Source organism: Crassostrea angulata, chromosome 7, assembly GCF_025612915.1.
Source record: "Crassostrea angulata isolate pt1a10 chromosome 7, ASM2561291v2, whole genome shotgun sequence".
NCBI lineage: Eukaryota > Metazoa > Mollusca > Bivalvia > Ostreida > Ostreidae > Magallana > Magallana angulata.
The window spans coordinates 59,568,221-59,588,882 of NC_069117.1; the positions used below are offsets into that span (position 1 = coordinate 59,568,221).

At 34.4% G+C, this 20,662-nt stretch overlaps 1 protein-coding gene across 3 annotated transcripts; it reads left to right on the forward strand.

Annotated features, from left to right (window-relative positions):
* The first annotated feature begins 1,930 nt into the window (after positions 1 to 1,930).
* Positions 1,931 to 13,057, forward strand: LOC128156624 (uncharacterized). Of its 3 annotated transcripts, XM_052818839.1 has the most exons (16): positions 1,931 to 2,065; positions 3,261 to 3,370; positions 5,747 to 5,861; positions 7,190 to 7,269; positions 7,719 to 7,810; positions 8,703 to 8,756; positions 9,429 to 9,507; positions 9,851 to 9,932; positions 10,404 to 10,524; positions 10,651 to 10,733; positions 10,842 to 10,905; positions 11,050 to 11,239; positions 11,351 to 11,471; positions 11,659 to 11,806; positions 11,920 to 12,003; positions 12,217 to 13,057. In XM_052818839.1, exons 1-16 carry the CDS (start codon positions 1,962 to 1,964, stop codon positions 12,439 to 12,441), a joined length of 1,752 nt encoding a protein of 583 aa, XP_052674799.1. In that variant the 5' UTR covers positions 1,931 to 1,961; the 3' UTR covers positions 12,442 to 13,057. The 3 variants fall into 3 exon arrangements, with proteins under 3 accessions (XP_052674799.1, XP_052674801.1, XP_052674800.1); XM_052818841.1 differs by lacking the exons at positions 1,931 to 2,065; positions 3,261 to 3,370 and adding an exon at positions 4,908 to 5,060; XM_052818840.1 differs by lacking the exons at positions 1,931 to 2,065; positions 3,261 to 3,370 and adding an exon at positions 5,630 to 5,654.
* Positions 13,058 to 20,662: the final 7,605 nt, after the last annotated feature.

The window sequence follows — 20,662 nt, forward strand, 5'->3', positions numbered from 1 at the left end:
ATTTTTGTCTCTATGTGATTTTTCTACTTCATTTACGAACGTGATTAAGGCGGTGATTTGGTGATTCTTCTCGTATAAATTACACGTCTTTCTTTTTAATATTAATGAGGAAGACCTTTGCTCTTTAGTTCATAAACACATTACAATGTATATATTTATAATAAAAAAGGGGAGCTATGCAAATTTGAATAACTGGAATTTGAGATTTTCCTTTCGGAATTTTAAGAAAAATTATATCATTCTATAGCTGTGTACACCAAAGAATACAGTATATATATGGGTTTTTTTAAGTTCTTGTCTGCTTGTTTAGATTCTTGATGAATAAAAATATTTTCATTCGATATAAATATATGATATTATAATTTCACACACCCCCCTCTACTTGAACTGATATGAATGGATTGCATTTCACGTGTATTTAATGCTTTGATTCAATCCACTCCAGAATTACGCGGCAGTGGTGAATAAGAGCTTACTGAGGAATGATCGGGGGTGGGGGATACCAATCCCTGGAATTACACACACATCTTCATTAAATATTCATATGAATTATGACGTATGTAAATGGAACCAGATCGACGTCCTCAGATTTTTTTCAACTCTCAAGGTTTTGTAACCTTAAATGGATCCATCAAGTTTATTTACTGGCATTTTATCGAAGATGCATTTCTTCTCTGAGTAACTGAAATAATGCTAAATAGTTTGTTTTTACTTCAGAAAAACAATTCCATGATATTAGTGACTAATATTATAAACAATGTTAAAGGTGCCAGTGATCTACTTGTGATTAGGAGTCATAAAACATATGTGATACATATATGGCAACGGGGGGGGGGGGGGGGGGTTTGCAACAGAACTTTTCTCTTATATTCATACACATGTATATGGTAAAAAATAAAAGTAAAATAATTTATATAAGATGGATGACGAATGGATTTGAAATTTGAGGTTCGACAAGGTATAAAGCTTTCTATTTTTACTTATATTCATTATTATCTATTGATCCATTTTTGCGGAGGCTTGTATTGTTATTTTGGGGTAGGTCTGGTCCGTCCATTTTGAAAATTTGAAAAGGATGTTACGTGCGTGTTTTTATGTATAAGTGAAATTACTTTGCATGATTTTAGAAGAGCACTCTCCAGAGGACGTGTAACCACATGGTACCTACATGTAGTATACATTCCTGGTTATATATGAGGGTTCTGACTTCTCGGGGCCCTACATGTGATTTATGTGAACCCAGTGTCTTTGATAAATACTTGAGATGTTTTTCCACGTGCTTTGCACGTCAGGCCCTGAGTATGATAAATCAATAAAATGATCGGGCATGTATATTCTGGGAATCCGGGCTGTTCCAGTCACCCAAGTGTGTGTAAGGTTAATAAAGCTCTGCCCTAATTGTTTGGTTTTTATAAACACATTTTTTTAAATTAGACTGGTTAGAAAGTACTCAGGCATTACTCAGGGTCGGACCCAACACATTAAACAAGGAATGTTTTCGTTCAGGCAGTACTCGCAGTAGGTTCCCCATGGGATCAGAGCCAAACTCCATGGCGAGCTAAACATTTAAAAATTTATACGTATATATATACCGTGTCTTTTTATATTACTTTTTATATATGCGAAAAGATCTAATGCCAAAACTTCCGCATAAGAAATTAATTAATTCATAGGACCATGTCATCGTGCCTTCAAATTTTAAGAAAAATGTTTGCTGCGAGATAACCGTAACCCCCCCCCCCCCCCCCCCCCACCCCGTGTCTGCGCTGCGGAAGGGGGGGGGTTCTCCCCAACCCCACCCCACCCCCCTTCTAAGTAGACAGTAGACCACTACATGCGTGGCTCCAAAACATATTTCTAGGGATGTCCGATATTTCAGTTTCCGGGGGTGGTTAGGTACGAATAAAAAAGGGACGAATTAACTTCACACATGAGAGGCAAAGTGAAAGTAGGACAGGGATATGTCCAGTTTGGTTGCGTTTGTTCTCAGCATATTTTCTGAGGACGACAGGGACCATTCTGACACGTGTAACGGTACTCATCGAGTGTGGGGGAAAACCACCAGGTACGTGCATTTAAATCTGTACGTGCTGCTTGCCGGATAAATCCAGTCTTTCTACGCGGTCCTAGCCGAACTAGGTTACCACTGTATCAGGTTATTGTTACTGGTGCAAAGCGGGGCAATGTTTTTGTTTTAATGTAAATATATCAGTACAATTTAGGCTCATGATGTGTAGTTTTTGTGCTATCTTTCACGTGAAATTAGATGCATAGTTACAATGTTACAGGTACAATGCGTAAGCGGACAACACAGGTACATGTATAGGTTTCTTTGTGCAGATTACAAAGCTAGATCAGTATGGCTAAAAAGTATGTAATTGCATCCTTACTGTTCTATAAACTTGGTTAAGGGAAACTTGATTATATGTCTGTAAATGTTTGGTTGAGGTTTGTACCGAAAAAATTTATAGGCCTTGCGCAGTTAAAAGCACACAGCCTCTTTATGGAAAGCATTGTTACTAATCGATGGCATGGAAATTTGTTTATGCAAATCAATCAATCTGGATGTCAGTGTGCTTTGTATAGTGGATTATTTTTATTGCTCCAATTTTAAGAAATAATTTGTTTTTACCATTCTTTTGAATATTTATGCTGAAATAGTAATTTGTTAATGAATTTAAATTTAAAAATTCAGCGAAGAAGTGTCAAAATAGAAATGTAAGTTTGCTGAATTGCGGTTATGTTTCCGTGTAAGAATTAAGTGCACAGTAAAATAAATGTCACTTGGGCCTTGCTTTATAATGTATTCAGAAGTTGTTTATTTGGTGAGAGAAGTTAAAACCTGTGTAATGGATCAACCATCACAACGCTTAGCAAAAATTACTATGTACCATATCGCCATTGGTTTGTTTTAATTAATCATGATTAGTATATATATTTTCATTGGTGTGTATTTTGAAGATTTGAAATTTCCACAACCAATAGGCTAATTGGAAAGTACATTCAAGAGACCATGATAATCATTCATCACTGGTTAAACCTTGTCTGACATTTCTGGGCTCTTCTCCACTGGGGTCTGATATTTTTGTGTTTGATCTTTGAAACCCAAAGTGGTTAACATGCATAAAAAACCGATGTGGATACAATGTTTTTAATCAACATACATAGCAGTACCTGTTGTTTAGTTGTTCCACAAAAGACAGATGAAAAGATTTCAGGCAATGAATTCCAAACACTCTGTGGTTCTTGATTTATTGTAGGGATCTCTTGCGTGTCTTCAACAAATTCCAAGATGGCAATGAGCGACTTCCAATCCATCTTATCCGCGATGTGTTCAACAGCATTGGCCTGTATCCATCCAACTCTCAAGGTAACACCGCCTGACCACTGACTCAGAATCAGAAGGTGCTGAGTGGGAATCTGATGGATGTCCTCTCGGCGCATTGTCAGCTTTCATCCCCGTCCACAGACTGCAGCGCAGACCTCATTATCATACGCCCCAGTCCTACAGCTTTTTGCCTTAGGCTTAGATTTATCATAAAACTAACAAGCAAAACAGCCTTCACCTCATCTATATACATGCATTATTTTTTACCTGGTACTTAAATTTTACACAAGATTAGATATTGCAGCAAATTTTTATGAAATATGATATAAGAGTGCTGCCCTATTAAGTACGTATTATTCTATATTCCTGGAGTTTTTGCAGTGTTTTCCTAGTGTAATACCAACACATATCTGCAATTCAAATGTCGGGTCAGTTGTTGATAGATTTATGACAGTGTAGGTTGTATGTCGTTTATGTATTTTCGTAGGTGAGAAGAATTACGAAGACAAGGTAGGGGAGAGGGTTGTTTACGTGGAAGGTTAGAGGTCAGCAAGGTTAAAAGAGGCCAAAGCACCTTAAACTCTCCATCAACCGAACCCATAAATGTCAATACGTCAATTCAATAATACTTTTTGATATGAGGAATTTTTTTGTCTATATCCCTACCATCTAGTGCAAGAGATCTGCCGTGGCATTTATCATGGTAGCAAGATTGTCAAACAACTATGTTTTCTACACTTTGTTAAGTGATGGAAAAATATCTTAGTACCTGTGTACCTATAGAATGTTTGTAGGGAGAAAATTGAATGCACTTTAGAATATGCTCTTTACATTGATAAATGTCTTGTTTAAAGCTCAGTAAAAGATAGTGAAGTAAGTATTTAATGGGATGTTTGTTTGATCGTTGAGACCAACAGAAGTATTTATAGAAGGCATTCCTTCTCAGCACTGCTCGAAATCTTGTCTGTTATGAATCCCTTTTTATTTACATTTGTATAAACTGTGTAGGAGCCTTCATACTGCAGTTCGTAAGAACCAGGGTGGATGTCACCTGTCACCTTGACTTAGTTTTGAAGGAAAATCACCATTTTCATGTTCATTTAAAACCTTTAGCTCACTGACATAATGTTTAACTAATTTTATTTTATGATTTATTACAAATTTAGCATTTACATATAATAAATACATTGAATGTTGACTAAACACATTTCACTAGCTGTGTGTGATACGTTGGTTGCAATAGCACTTGCTAGAACACATATTCAATGACTAAAACTTAAAAGACCTGCACCAATTTTTGTTACAAAAATTCTGTCACAAAATCAGAAACCATTCCTGCTTGAGTTTACTTCGAAATGTTTTGTCTGAGCATTGAAGCTTGTTACATGTATTTAAAAGTCACTAGCACATTTACAATGTTCTTATAAGGACTATTAATTTTACATCATGAATTTGCTCACTACTGTTTTAGAGCCAGTTAATGGTGTTAACTTTAACTTGTTGGATATGTTATTGATCTGTCCAAGACCAGTTGTTGGGTTGTATGTGATCTGTGTGGGGCCACTGAAGGGGTTTACTTTGTTTGGGGGCATTTATTGAAGTTAGCTATAAGGTTTACAAGTCCGAGATTTGTCTCGGAGCCTCTCACTTGTGTTGGCGGCGAACAGCCAGGTATAAAATGATCTGCGGTGTGGTCGACATGTGATAATTTTACACGATGGAAAAATCTACGGTAGGTCCCAACGGTGAACAGGTCTGCGGGGTTTTTATGTTTTCTTATTCTTACAGGTGCTTTTAATCAGGCTTTCAATGAATTGTAAAATAGCTGTTTAATATTTCGTAATGATGCAAATGAACAATGGAATAAAAAAACTTTTAAATGTGTATTCGAGCTATAAATAACTCTAGAAATTTATTAGAATGATCGTAAATTTTTTATTCAAGAGAGTTGTAAATGCTGTAATTTAGTAGTAAAATTGTGATAAGAGGAGAAGCGGACCATAGTATTTATGAATTCTATAACTGCTCTGATTAGTTACCAGAGTCATCAAGAATTACAATACTTACTGTTGGTCAATTAGACCATTCTCTAACCATCTCAGTCGTGGGATTGGATGCTAAGAATAACTGCAGAGTTACCTGTGAAAGGTAAAAACGATTTTGACAGGTGCTTGTCTCATTGAGAATTCAGGAATTTGGAATCACTTATCGTGTCAGAGTTCTACGTGATAATGCTATTACAACTGGTGTTAGACCCACTTTCTCGGTATAAATTCCCCGCCGGCCTGCTTGTACAGTAAATCTGTACAGACGGGCATGACTGCAGGTAGGGGCCTGGTCAGAGCCCACTGTTTTTGTTATTGTTTTTTTATGTATCCCGACATTGTACCTGTACGTGTTTTTGTTTGTGTTTTTCAGTCTTTGAGATGGTGCAGTGTGCGGTAGAGTATGGCAGCCCCTGTGAGCCTGATCACATAACATTCGGCGAGTTCAGTATACTGGTCACTGAGCTCCAGAACTACTACAGCAAAAGGTGGGTTTATGGTTTATAGGAGGGGATCAGGCTTTATCAAAAAGAGACTGAAGGTGGGACTAAAAAGCAAAAAAAATAAAAAATAAATAAAAGTGGGGCTATAGCAAAAAAATATCGGAGAGGAAATTATAAAGCATGCTCAATTTAATGCAAACAGTTTTAAAGATTAAAAGCATAGTAATTATATCATACAGAATATAGAATTTTATTTTATAATAAAGTTTATAATGGAGATCAGAAGACAAAACTTATTTACATAATATTTTTGAATAATTTCAAAATACAAATACAGTTTATTTTAGAAGCGCTACTCGTACCATGCATCAGAAACTGTTATAATGGGGTGCAGATAAATGCTGTCATCTCATTTTTCTGTTTTCTTTCATTTTTTTTCTTATATATTCATTATGAAGTGCAAATAATATTTTGATTTCTGACATTGCTTTGAGTCTTAATTTTTTATAATAGTGTAATTTAAGTAAACAGCTATTTGCACTTTGTATAATTCACCCCAAAGGATTTCATGTGTATTCTGACGCTGAAACTTTCATCCACAAAGTAAAAAGCTTGTCCCCATAAATACCTTGAGTAGAAAATGAGACATGTCGACGTAATTTGTCATTAATCAAGAAGGAGGCAGCGTTTTTATGTGGTTAAATTAATCTATCGCTGTGTGACATCAAGAATCAACCATGTGTCACAGAATATGTTTATATATATCGTCCCTCTTACTCTCACTGTCATAATACTGGAAACTCGCGAACTGTAACAATGGTTCACATAAAGTCTTTGTAAGTACTGTGTTTGTCTTGAAACGTAAATTTCTTAATTATTTTGTTTACTCTTTCAAAACAAACTATGAAATAACAAGGAATAAGTGTTAAAAATTTGATATTTAATTGTAATTCATGAGAACTTATTAAGATTTTTGTTTTCACTTTTGGTGTACCGGTAGTTTGAATAAATCAATAAGATAGTAATATTGTTTTAATGTTTTAAAATTATATATAGGCTGGACTAAATTTTAAATCTAACAATGTTTTATCAGACAATACATCTTTTTTGACATTTAATCTTGTAAACAGGGTCACAAGTGAAGGTGACTACGAAATCAAAATTAAACAGACATTGTGTAATTAACAAAGGCAGATAAGGGTGATATCACTATGCATGATATAGAGCATGAAACATGCGTGGCCGCTGAACTTTATAAAGCCAGTGAAAATGACATGATTACTTTATGTCAGGGTTGGCCCATTGGCGAGTGTGTACCCAGATTACACAGTTTGTTTGTCCCCAGCGTTTAAACTGGTGCTCCTATCTTTCAGACTCACAGCTCCCGTCCCTAAATCTCTGTACAAGGAGAAGTCGAGGGATACGATGGAATGCTCAAAGTGGAAACGAAAAGGTCAGCAAATTATTTTGTAGCACTGCACAGTCTCTTGTCAGATGTGCTAATTTATCTTTTATTTGAAGTTTTGTCAATCTAGTTTGATTTTGAATTTTAAGTTAATTGTTAAGTTATAGTTTGTTACTAAAGGAAGGGAAATAAAAATAATGTTTAAATTTTAAAAATCTTCCAACCTATTTTGGAACAATGATAGGAGAACTGAGAATACATTATATTCCTATAGGCCAACAATTGCCTTATAGAACTTTATTCAGTTTTTCTTCCTCTTTAAACTTCATTTCTTCCCTGTGTAAATTAAATGCTCTGACAGTATGAATTGTTTGATCCAATGGATAGTATCTCTGTTGTTTTCTCTGATCCCCTTTTATTGATTTAGTTTGTGTTATCATTGATCCTCCCCTGTTTTTCTCAGATCCCCCTGTTAATACGGCGATCGTTTGTTTCAGTGTTTCTTGGTGGTTCCTGTAACCCCACGACATGGAGGCAGGAGGCTGCCATTCCATTCTATAAGAAAAAAGGAATTACATTTTATAATCCAGTAAGTAAATTTACCTCCTTCTTTTAAGAAATAGAGTTAATGAAATTAATTGAGGTCAATGATTTTAGAAAGGAGTTTTCCGCATAAATGTTCACATTTTCTCAAACTGTAGTATGTACATGGCATGGTCATGTTTATGGAGGCAAACAAGGAAATGTTAAATGAAAATTGTGAAACATTTGTAACACTTGTGGGAATATTTGGGACAATTTAAATCTTGATATTTAAGCTAAATCCTGTTATATTCACGCTAGACCCTGTAACTGTGCCATTATGGGGATTTCCAACAGAGTACTTTAGTGTTTTTTGAGTTGTACTCCTACAATTTAGTCAAAGAAGCCTGTCGTTAGGTTTTATTATTATCCAGTGTTTTGGTTGAGAAGTGACCTCGTGTCACATTCCTTACCATGCAGTGTTAAATCACAATTCAACTAGCCCCTCACCAACATGGACGGAATACTAATGTCAAAAAATAAGGAAACGTTCAGGGCTTATTTTCTCTTGACAGTAAAAAAATAAAAATCTAGCACTTGTTTATTGGTAGATGAACTCAATCTAAATTACAAATGAATTTTCAAATGAATTCAAAGCAAATGCAAATTTAATCTTGAAATCTTGAATTGTTTAATTTGGTATTCAGAAAATACAATTTTTTTAATTGGAATTTGACCTTAGGTTCATTCACTTCATATATATCTCAAAATTTATTGTAAACTTTCATTAATTTCTTTCCATTGTTTTTAACTATCATTGTTCTTCATTGTTAAACTTGCATGAAATTTTAAGCTTAAAACATTGTGTATGTTGTTACTCAATTAAAACACTGCTTTTTAACCATTATGATCTTTTTTTGCGTTTTATTTTAAGTTTTATGAATTTTTTCTGCTTCTAGCAAGTTCAAACATGGCGCCCAGAGCTAATGGAGTTAGAAGCTCAAGCTAAAGAGGTGAGTAAGGGGACAATATTGTTCAATATACCTTTAAACAAATATGAAATATTAAAGCACTAAACTTCAATATGCAAGGGAAATCTTAACCACTGCAAATTTATCATGGTTCACGATCATATAGACGTTAAATACGGTAATAATTTTTGAAAAATGGTTTTATTTATACATCTGGTATATACCAATCCTTTATAATGACATTTATTTAAACTGATGAAGTTGCGTGATTTTTTTGTCATTGGGTCATCCGACTTTGTGAATAGATTCATTCAAATTTTGATTCATGAATTTAACCATAGTGCACAATTATCATTTATCAATGAAGTCACAAATTCTTGATATCCTAAGAAAAACTCATTCATAAAGTTCGTGTGGCCATTTGTATGTACTTGTGAAGGAAACATTAATTAATTCACAAGCATGCAAGTGATGATAGATTTCTGAGAAGGGTTCAAATTAATAAAGAAAGTTGATAAGGAAGTTTAAAATTGAAGCCTGATTGATATGTACAGACCCTCAAGAGTTAATCAATGAATTTTTATGTTGACCCCAGGGTCACACATGCATAATAAGATGGGAGCACAGTAGGGCTTTTATTCCCAGCTGTATCGTAGCAGCTAGCTGACCTGACAGGGCGAGGATTTCATGGAATTTATCTTCTTTTGTTTTCAGAGTGCTGAGCTGCTACTGTTTGTGATTGACAACAGAACAAGGGCCGTGTCTTCCATGATTGAGACGGCATACTTAACTGGTAAGAATTCATTGTGTAGTTCAGCAAACACCTGTATTATAGCCCCATTCTCCCTCTTTGTGATGTTTCAAACCCATTATTTTAAATTCATCACCACTACAACTGTCAAAACCACCAAGTGACCCAAAAAGGTGAAATATTTAAGAACTTAGTGTTTAGTAAGAAAATAAATGTTTAGAATAAGGGCCTGCAAAGGAAATACATGTAATCATTCATTCTGCAGGCACCAGTAGAAGTTTTATACGAGACTGTAAAGCTATTAGAAGGGTGTTAAAATATTGTTGTTGTTTTGAGTTGATGACTGTTTTTTTGTATCTTAACAACCTTTTTCTAATTTTGTCAGCACGCGGCAGACAGGTGATAACTGTGATGGATGATTACAATTCTACAGAGGTCTACTTTCACCGAGAAAAGGTCACCTCAAAGTAAGGACATTTATACGTTACAGTCGGCCAGTTAGATAATTCTTACCTAGGGGCTTCCCTTACCTAGGGGTTTTCCATGATACTTGAAACCTTTTACGTATAGGTTTTTTTAATGAAGGTTTCAATTTTCTATATGCAACCTATAGCTAGTTTTTCCATGTATTATTTCTAATTTTGGAAACACCGTCCCAGATTTTATACTCTTTCTTATTGCACTATTGATAATAAATCAAAATTGTGAATTATTTATGAGAGTAATGAATAATTTATTAAAGATATCAAAAAGAAAATTGACAGGTGTTTCAATCATTGGAGAAATATTAATTCTCCAAAGCGATACATCGTTTTTTAATATTGCGTGTCATATAACTTAAAAGAAAAATCAGTAAAAGATTGATAGAAACACACCATGACTTTCATATTTGTTATAATATATGCGTGTCATAACAGATCTATCGTTGTTTGTTTTAGAGAGCTTGACGACATAATGAGAGGGCGACAAATTCTTGTGGATCTGATCGAGAGAAATGCCCTCCCCGTCTTCAAGGACATTAACACGGCCCTGAAGTGTTCAGCACATGTGTTACAAAAGGTACGCAGCACTCGTTTTTTGTCAGTGTCAAACAACTTGTTAAACCTGTACTGCAAATAGCTGAGACAATTAATTATGTAATTATGCACTGTTTTGTAATTTACAAACTTTATTTTCTATTTTTAGAATGTTCCTGTTTCTGAGCTTGGAAAAGAACAGGGGGCAGTCCCAACCAAATATGGCTTCCTTAAAGTGGGAGAAATTCTCTTGTGAGTAAAAAACAACATCTTCAGTACCCACTGATCTAAAGTTTGTTTTAGATTCTTAATCTTTTGTGTATACAATGTTATAACTGATTCTTTTTTTGTTTATGACAGACAACTTAGAGAAGCTTTCAACTCCATGAATACCTCTAGTGACGGTAGACTCACTCTCTCAGATGTAAGTAAAAAAAGTACCCTCAGAGAATTATTGTAGTTATTTGAGAAACAGAAACTGAACAATTATCTAAATTAGAATTCTATCTATCATGACAATTTTTAATCAGTGGGAATGGTGTTTTATATCAGTGTCTTTTCCTGACAGATTTGCCTTGCTCACCGTAGCTGTATGGGCTACACCCTGGATGTGAACTGGCTCAGGAAGTGTGGCCACTGGGACGACAATGACACCTATAGCTTCGAGGAATTCTGCTGCATCCTTGCCGAGTACCACTCCCAGAAAAAGTCAGTCTGGAAGAGGCTCCTAGACATAGCCAGGAATGTGCTTCCATCAGGTAAAGACCCCGGACCTTCTCTGTTAAAGATTTGTAGATGTAGCCTGATCAGGGTCATTGATTGGGATAGAGAGGCAATTTGCTTATGTTGAAATTCTCTTGCTGTTTTAGGTGTGTCCCATAATTCCATGTTTGACTGCAACAAAGAATATGATTCGACCTTTGACATCTACTTGGGAGGAAGCTGTGGGGATTCAGAATGGAGAGATAACATCGCCATCCCCATGATAAGGTAAATTATAAACTTTATTGATTAAGATTTATATTAATTAATCAGGCCTGAATTACGTAACTTGTTTTGTTTTTGTCGTTTAGAACACGTGTTTTACTTCAATACTTATGAATATTAATGTCAACAATTGCATCATCCATGATGATTAATGAATTGATGAAAATAACTTTTTATTTTGTGTTCACAGGAAGTACGGCTTGTCTTACACCAATCCAAATGTGCGTACTGAGTGGAAATACAAGTTCATCCCGATGCAGGTCGCAAACCGCGAAAAGTGTCGGGTTCTTCTGTACGTCATCACAGGAAAAACACGCTCCCTGTCCTCCATGATTGAGGTAAGCCAAAAAACTAGATCAAACGCTATTGTAAAAGATCATTGGTAATGTTCTCAGTGAAATAATTTAAATAAGTGATTCGAAGTTTCCATTAAATTTTTTTTTTTTTCTAGGCTGGGTATTACATTGGGAAAGGTTGTAAAGTTGTTCTCTGTGTCCAGAAGATGGTGCCCGATACGTACATAGGAGGAGAAAAGGTAACAGTTGTCTCCCTATAATGATTTACATAAACTTATCAGCTGTCTAGATAAACTACTTTCACTATCATTACTTATCTAGGTAAACATATTGATGTAAATAAGATAATGAATGTAAATATGATAATCAGTTGTTATGACGAGATTAAGCTTCGCTATCTACTGGGGGTGAAGGTAAATGAAAGTGACTGATTGACTCTTACTTATCTACAGATAACCAAGGCGGCCGCTGACGACTACAATAGAGGGCGCTCCTATTTGATCGACCTCGCCAGTCGGGAGGGCGTCCAGCTGTTTGAGGACATCAGCGAAGCCGTTGAGTGTGCCATAGACAGTTTACCTGAGAGGTGCTCCGTCACACCTGTGTCCCGAGCGGGCACCCCTCAGAAAATCTCCCGCCCGAACACCCCTGTAAAAATGCGTAATCCCACATTGTAGAGACTTGTGTAATCTTCGATTCCCCACCCCAGGGATCAACCCCTCATTCCGTGAGTGTGTATAACACTCTGTCGCCGCTGCTTCTGCGGCCATCTTGTTGTAACCCACGTAGCTTACGGCGCATGGAGCACTTCTGAACCAGACAAAGGACTAAAACTGTCGTTGTGTATACCAGAAGTCAGTGCCAGCTGCATGAATGTTTCTCTATCGGTTCTTCTCTGATTGGACTATCACATCTCACGATGTCCAGTAGAAACGAGACTAAATCTACCTCTCTCTCTCTCACAGTCTTATCTGTTACTAAGTAGGGAAAACAGAAATATAGAGAATCATTAAAGGGAAGCTACTCTTGGTATAGAAGTAGGTAATAAACTGTTGATTTCTACAGTAGACGTAGACTGTCCATTCTATAAATCCACTAACAAAACGGGTCTTTGTATTTTAGTGTTTCTTTGTCAGCTCTTGTTTCATTTCTGTTATTTCAGGCAAAATTGTAAGGAACCATTTTTTGTTTTTCTTTCTTTTATTCTTTATATCATTTTATCTTGCTCAGGAAGTGACTAATGTTTTACTGTACGTTGTGTTGATAGAATAAAAAGCTATTTTGATTTACTCATCCGTTTTGTTTTTGATTTGTAAGATAACTCAGAAGGTACCGGAAGTGATCTAATAAAGAGAACTTGATCACATTTCCATACCTCCCCCAATACAATATATAATACAATAGCTAACGAGGTGATTGTGATTGGAATACAATAGACAAAGCCTCTAGTCAGTGACACACTTAGTCAGATAATGTATTCACCACTCCAAAGTCTTCCTCGCTGTTTCACCGATTTGCAGACATTTAGTGACGTTTCACTTTATGGTGGGTTGTTTTGCATATCATTGTATCTTAATGAAGATTTTGAAAAGATTAACAGATATTCAATTATGAAATAGAAATCAATTGATTACTATGCTTTATCAATTATGAAGAAATGTGGTAAAGAAAAATAGGAAATGACATGATTTTTGACAGGTCATAAATGCTTTTTTTTAATTTTTTAGTGCTCTCTTGTTGCTAAATGGCTTTGGTTTTTTGTTAATACAAAGAATCGTAAGATTTTCAAATAAGCTTAAACGGAAGAAGTTAATGTGCATCACTCGCGTTCAACAATAGTATAAAGAACAAAGGGCAAAGTACAACGCCCTGTTTAACCCCACCGATGTTTAACCAATTGTGACCACGCTTATGGAGGGTTCTGGTTCTATGACGACTTGATCAGCTGACTTGAATGAATTGATAAAAAGTAATTTGTGGTAACATGATAAAAACAAGTTTAACACTTCTACCGATGAAAAATTTGATCATATATTAAATTTTTATATAAATTTCGTTGAACCAAATTGAAAGTTATATCTGTAAGGCATAGAATTTTTATGTGTAAGCATATATCATAACAAAATGTACAATTGTTAACCTTAACTGTCGATAGGCAATCAATCAATATTGATTTTCAACATCTATAACCATTCACTGATTACTGAATATTTAGATTTAAAATATTATCCATATAATTTATAGATATAGTATAGAACAAATTATTAAAGGGGGCAAAAGTCATATTTTATAGCGTCACAATGATCGCTCATTATCATCACATTACGCACAGTAAAAACAAACTTACGTACGTATATGACCCGACTTCTTTAACGTAAATACATATATAAGAAATCATTTCAGGTTTTTCAAATGTAAATTTAAAAAAAAGAGTTTTATTTCTTAAGTCCTAACTATGATCTTTTATAATGGATTTACCATTCCCCTGCTGTCATTTCTCATGATACGATAAAACTTACTGTATTCTTAAAATTTTACTTAATTCTTTATTGAAGTGTTGTTATTTTTGTAAAGACTCTTGCTTCCCCCTTCCTCGTGATATTTTTTTGATTTCGTTAGGTTGGTGGAATTTTTGAATACTTGGAAAATCTTTGATGTTACACTAGTGTTCTATGGGCAACTTCGTTTTTTGTTTTGTGATTTTTTTTCTTTCTTTTTTTAAAATTTTAGTTTTAAAAAACAGTTGGAGAATGAAAAAGCAAGTTGGAGAATATGATATGTTTCCCAAAGTAAAGATGTTTCCACAAATAATACAACTCTTAAAAAAAATTAACGCTAAACTACATGTATTAAAAAAGTCTAGATCGAAAGATTAGTAATGACTAGTTAATCCCAACATCAGCTAGAAATTCGCTCTAATTGTCTAAGCAGTTGTAAGTTTATCTAATTAGTGATAACCAATATCAGTCAAATGATGGCAGCGAATAGTCATTTGTTATCAGTGTCTACATGTAGTAACTAATTCAAATAGTCATTGGTTATCAGTATCTACACGTAGTACCTAATGCAAATAGTCATTGGTAATCAGTGTCTACATGTACTGTAAATAGTCATTTGTTATCAGTGTCTACATGTAGTAACTAATTCAAATAGTCATTGGTTATCAGTGTCTACGTGTAGTAACTAATTCAAATAGTCATTGGTTATCAGTCTCTACGTGTAGTAACTAATTCAAATAGTAATTGGTCATCAGTGTCTACGTGTAGTAACTAATTCAAATAGTCATTGGTTATCAGTGTCTACGTGTAGTAACTAATTCAAATAGTAATTGGTTATCAGTCTCTACGTGTAGTAACTAATTCAAATAGTAATTGGTTATCAGTCTCTACGTGTAGTAACTAATTCAAATAGTAATTGGTCATCAGTGTCTACGTGTAGTAACTAATTCAAATAGTAATTGGTTATCAGTCTCTACGTGTAGTAACTAATTCAAATAGTCATTGGTTATCAGTATCTACATATACTGCAAATAGTCATTTGTTATCAGTGTCTACATGTAGTAACTAATTCAAATAGTCATTGGTTATCAGAATTTACGTGTAGTAACTAATGCAAATAATCATTAGTTACCAGTGTCTACATGTAGTAACTAATGTAAATAGTCATTAGTAATCAATGCCTACATGTACATTTAGTAACTAATTCAAATAGTCACTGGTCATCAGTGTCTAAGTGTAGTAACAAATGCAAATATTTATTAATTATCAGTACATGTATCTACACGTAGTAACTAATGCACATAGTCGTTGGTTATCAGTATCTTCACTAGTAACTAATTAATACAGATAGTCATTGCAATTGGCTATCTATATCTACACGTACTGCAAATAGTCATTGGTCATCAGTATCTACACGTATTAACTAATTCAAATATTCATTGGTCATCAATGTCTAAGTGTAGTAACAAATGCAAATATTTATTAATTATCAGTATCTACAGGTAATAACTAATGCAAATAGTCATTGATTATCAATATCTACACGTAGTAAATAATACAAATAGTAATTGATTATCAATATCTACACATAGTTACTAATGCAAATAGTCATTGGTTATCAGTATCTACACGTTATAACTAACGCAAACAGTCATTGGTTATCCCATTTACACGTAGAAACTAGTGCTTAAGTTAAGGGTGTTATTTACTCAGGGTTTGAGTTCTCAAATTCCGATTGTTATAAAGTTCAATGTAATGAGTAAAATTTGTTCTAAACACAAAAAGTATTTATGAAATGAATTAATATGTTTTACGGTGCTACCGTTCTGGCGAGCGCAGCAAGAATTACACACACCTTGCATCATTGTCAACTTATATATAGTTTTATTTAGGTATCAACGAACGTCAAAGAATTTTTGAGAGAGTATATTGCTCTACAATAAGTATGCCAAAGGTACTAATTTTAATGGTTATGATACATACAGCGCAACCCCCAACCACGAGAGAGAGAGAGAGAGAGAGAGAGAGAGAGAGAGAGAGAGAGAGAGAGAGAGAGAGAGAGAGAGCCCGGTTCCTGTTTGTTGGTGTGTAATTTCCCACTTTTAAATTTGATGGTCTGACTATATGCAATATCTACATAATGTTTTTAATTGTTTATTTTATTTTTTCATTTTATTTCTTTTTATTTAGTTCAAAATGTCCTATTGTTTATTTCCTCCCTACTCATATACTTACCTGCATACTGTACATGCATGCACAATTAGCTTAAAAATGGATCAATATGACAGTAAAGTATGGCTCTTGCTAGTATATATACATAAAATCTCTATATTAAAAAAAAATAAAAACAAATCATATGTCAATGAGGCAGGCATCGCAGTCTATACTGATATAGCCAGTACACTCATTACAGATGTTTGATCCACCTCTAAATTTATCGCGGGAAATATAGCGCGAGTGCACTGTGACGTCATCCATGAATTTGTTCGTCTTTGTTTACGTTTCTCCACTCAATACGGAGGTATGGAAACATGTAACAAATCTTTTGACTCTCGCCAAAGCATATGCGGTACTCAAAACGTGTCTTCAAACTTTAAGTCACTGTAAATTACGAGTTTAAAGTCGGCCATTTTTGGCATAGCACCACGGGTGAAAACATTAGAGAGCATTATGGGACGTAGACAAAAAATTTTGTTTGATGAACTGTAGGTTTAGCTCGTTCTTTTTCCCGCGCACACTGGTTCTTAGAGCTCGCTTCGCTTCGCTAGGTCATTGACCTTCTTTTCTGAAAGTGAAAAATAACAATACAAGCAAAGGTTTATAACACACAGTAGATGGTTTTTCATTATCATCAGTGGATTTTTTTTTTATTCTGAGTGAACGTCATCCTTAATTCGGATATCAGTTAATGGTTTGTTATAATTCTCTTGGCAAGTGTTAAATATAAATTGTCCATCGCTTTCGTAACTCACTCGACTCGACTTCTGTAACTTACACATCCTCAAATTCTGTTAAGTTGTAATTAGAATGATCCAGAATAGTTATGACAACCAATTGCTTGAGAGGACAACCGTTAAATAACCAGGAAACTAGATACACAAACAATTAAATTACCGAAATCACGGTATGCTATAAAGCAGTGATATCATGAATGTGATTATCCATCATGTTTATGATTTATTCATAAATCATTCACAATCTCTCATTAAACATAGCATTTGTTTTGTTTAAAGTGCATAATTGCAAAATGCTTGCCTCTTTAACTTTTGATTTTTACTTTTGATTTAGAGCATCGTTAATGCTCTCGTGCATGACAAGAGAGCAATGCCTCCTGTATTGTTAATTAGATAATGCAAAGCAACGATATACAGTTTTATAACGACTTGTAGATGTCTACCGAACATGATCACATGAAAAATACTACATGGATGGTTTGAAAAATCCGTATGATAATTTCGTATACCACTTTTAAAAAATACTATTCAGAAACTATAGATGATACCATACTTAAAAATACCGGGTATATACTCGCCTATCAGTTTGCTCGCCTTGGTTAGTAGGTCGGCTGCCTTTTTCAGCTTGATTCCAAAAGGTTTTGTATCTGACCTCATTATAAGTCGGTACCAAAATCAATGCGCGGGGGTGTTAAGGAAGCATATGGAATCTGAGTTACATGTTATTCCGTGAAATCACAAATCTTACTAATTATGTACACATTCAAATAACTAAGCAACGAAACGTAGACCAAAAACTAATAAAAAATACTGAAGACAATTTTTTTTCAGAAATTAGTTTGTATTACGTAGATTTACACATTGATGACGTCATGACTAAAAGTTGAATGTCGTGTGAATTTGATCGGAAAGCATTGTAAACAGAGTCAAAATATAACTTATCTAAGAACTCTAATAAAGTATTGTGGTGTGATTTATTGAGAATTGAACATTAGAATGCTGGGAAAGAAGTTAGTTTTATCAATCATTCGCTAAAAGGTATGTAAATTTGCTATTATTTATCGGCCAGGCTTTCCTCTGTCGTTGTTTACGATATAAAAATCCGCCTAGAACAACACTACCCCGTATATATTGAACTTGAAATTTTATACGTATCGTTAGTTTGATCAATGCTTTATTTGAAAAGTGCTGCTAGTATCCCATGTTTTGTGTTGTTTTGATGGGACATACCGTTTTCCGTGCAAACTTAATAAAAGTTGGGAAGGTTTTACGAGAGCCGGATGAATAACTATTTAATTAAGAAGAACATAGAATTCTAGCAGCGGTTTTGATTAAACTGAGATGATTTGCCTTCACTTGGTAAGTTTATTTTATTTTAGAAACCGCGGGTAGTGTTGTTCTATCACATTTTACGTTAAGGAATATACGTCAGCTATTTATAGTTGTCACGTGATAATGCACCAATGTGGCAGTAATGTACTACCCGATATTATTGCACGGACATCTGTTTTAAAGGATAATACTAAGTTTTTTATCTTATTCAAAATGTTTATTTAATTTCACGATTTTGAATATAACAGTCAAAATAAGACGCTAAATTGTCCATATGCTTCCTTAACACCCCCGCGTGTTGAACAGTCACTTGTAAACCAAAACAAAAAGCAAACCGACTTATAGGTGAATAATGATTAAAAGTTAGTATAAATTTAAAAAATAAAATTCTTTCTTTGGTGATTCATGAGGGATATCAGAATTGTGGCTATTGTTGCTCAGCTGAGCCCCTGAGCCTCTTGTTTAGTTTTGTAAACAAAACTAAAGCCTTTTTTTTTTTACAAGTTATCTAGCATATAAACAGAGTTAAACAGTTTATCTTGTTTGTAACGCGTCTATTGTTTAGAGTTTTTTCTTTAAAATACATTATTTGTAAACAAAACAAATGACACGAACTTTTTAAGTCAAGCATTATAAAATGGCAAAATTAATCATTTTAGATGTTTTAAACACCCTGGAAAAAATAAGTTTTTCTTCTATAGCTTAAATCGCGTCTATTTAGCATTTAATTTTCCAACTGTAATTACTCCATTCTTAGGATATAATTATATACCAAGAAATACAACTCCGGATGTAACTCTCTAACGCAAACTGGTGATTGGCACATGTACATGATTACTGCGAAAGAAATGGTAACTTTGAATAACTTAATATAGTATAACATTGATTTGAATGACAAATGGATCATATTATAATTAGACTTTGCTACAAAGCGTCTTCTGACGCTTTAAGGTTACCGACTCTGTACGTCACTGTTCACATGCATATATACGCGTTTCTATTGGATGCAAGTGCTAATTAGGCAGTGTTCATTAATTCCATTATGGGGTACCATTAATTTGCATTTCTTACATCTTATGTATGTGACAATTTTATTCCATTTTATTTCCATTTGCACATGAACCACCATGACATCTTGTAAACTGGGGCACCTTATCATGCCGATATCAGATAGTTCTATGGCATTTATCTGTTCGCTTATTTTTATTTGTGTACATTGGTGTTAACAGCAGTATGCTGGATGCTAAATGCTATTATTATACTTTCATGTTAAATACTGAAATCTGATTGGTTTAGACGCAGTTGATAATCCGTTCTATTACCCTCAGCGTTAGCAACACACTTAGTAATTGGTAACACAACGAATTGTTACATGCGCGTAAATTATGCGCGTACGATTCGCCGTGGAACTCACTTCATTTCTATATAAAAGCAGTAAAACAAATCTCTAATATTAAGACATTCAGCATAATAAAACAAATAGTGCCTGTTTAGGAGGGTAACAGTTGAAACAGCTTCGCGTCGGTTGACAATGGTTTCCTCGGGGTGTCAATTTCAACTGTTACCCTCCCAAACAGGCACTATTTATATAGGGGTATCCGTTGCAACGGAAACAGAGATCAAAGACGAAAACGCAAATCATGTCTACCTTAAAATATTGAACATGATAAACTTTAACTAAGTGAAGCAAAAATCCAAAACATTCAGCTTTACAATTTGAACATTTTCCTGTATCTTGTCATAAAGCTCTTCATCTCAAGGAGATTAATAAAGCCTAAAAATTGCCACGACAATCCAGCACTTTTAACAAAATTAATGTTTAAGATTTCACAAGAAAACCAATATATTTAATGTGCAAGTAATCGGGTCGGCCATGAAAATACATTTAAATCTTTAAACCGCACATCCAGGAATTTCTACATATAATAAATCTGTCTAAATAAGTCCGTCCTCTCTCTCTCTCTCTCTCTCTCTCTCTCTCTCTCTCTCTCTCTCTCTCTCTCGCTCTCCTAGCATGTATACAATTTATATCGACATTTCATTTCTATATATATATACTCCCTAGATATTTCTACCCAAACTGATATTCCCTTATCAAAGGATTGTTTTAAAAA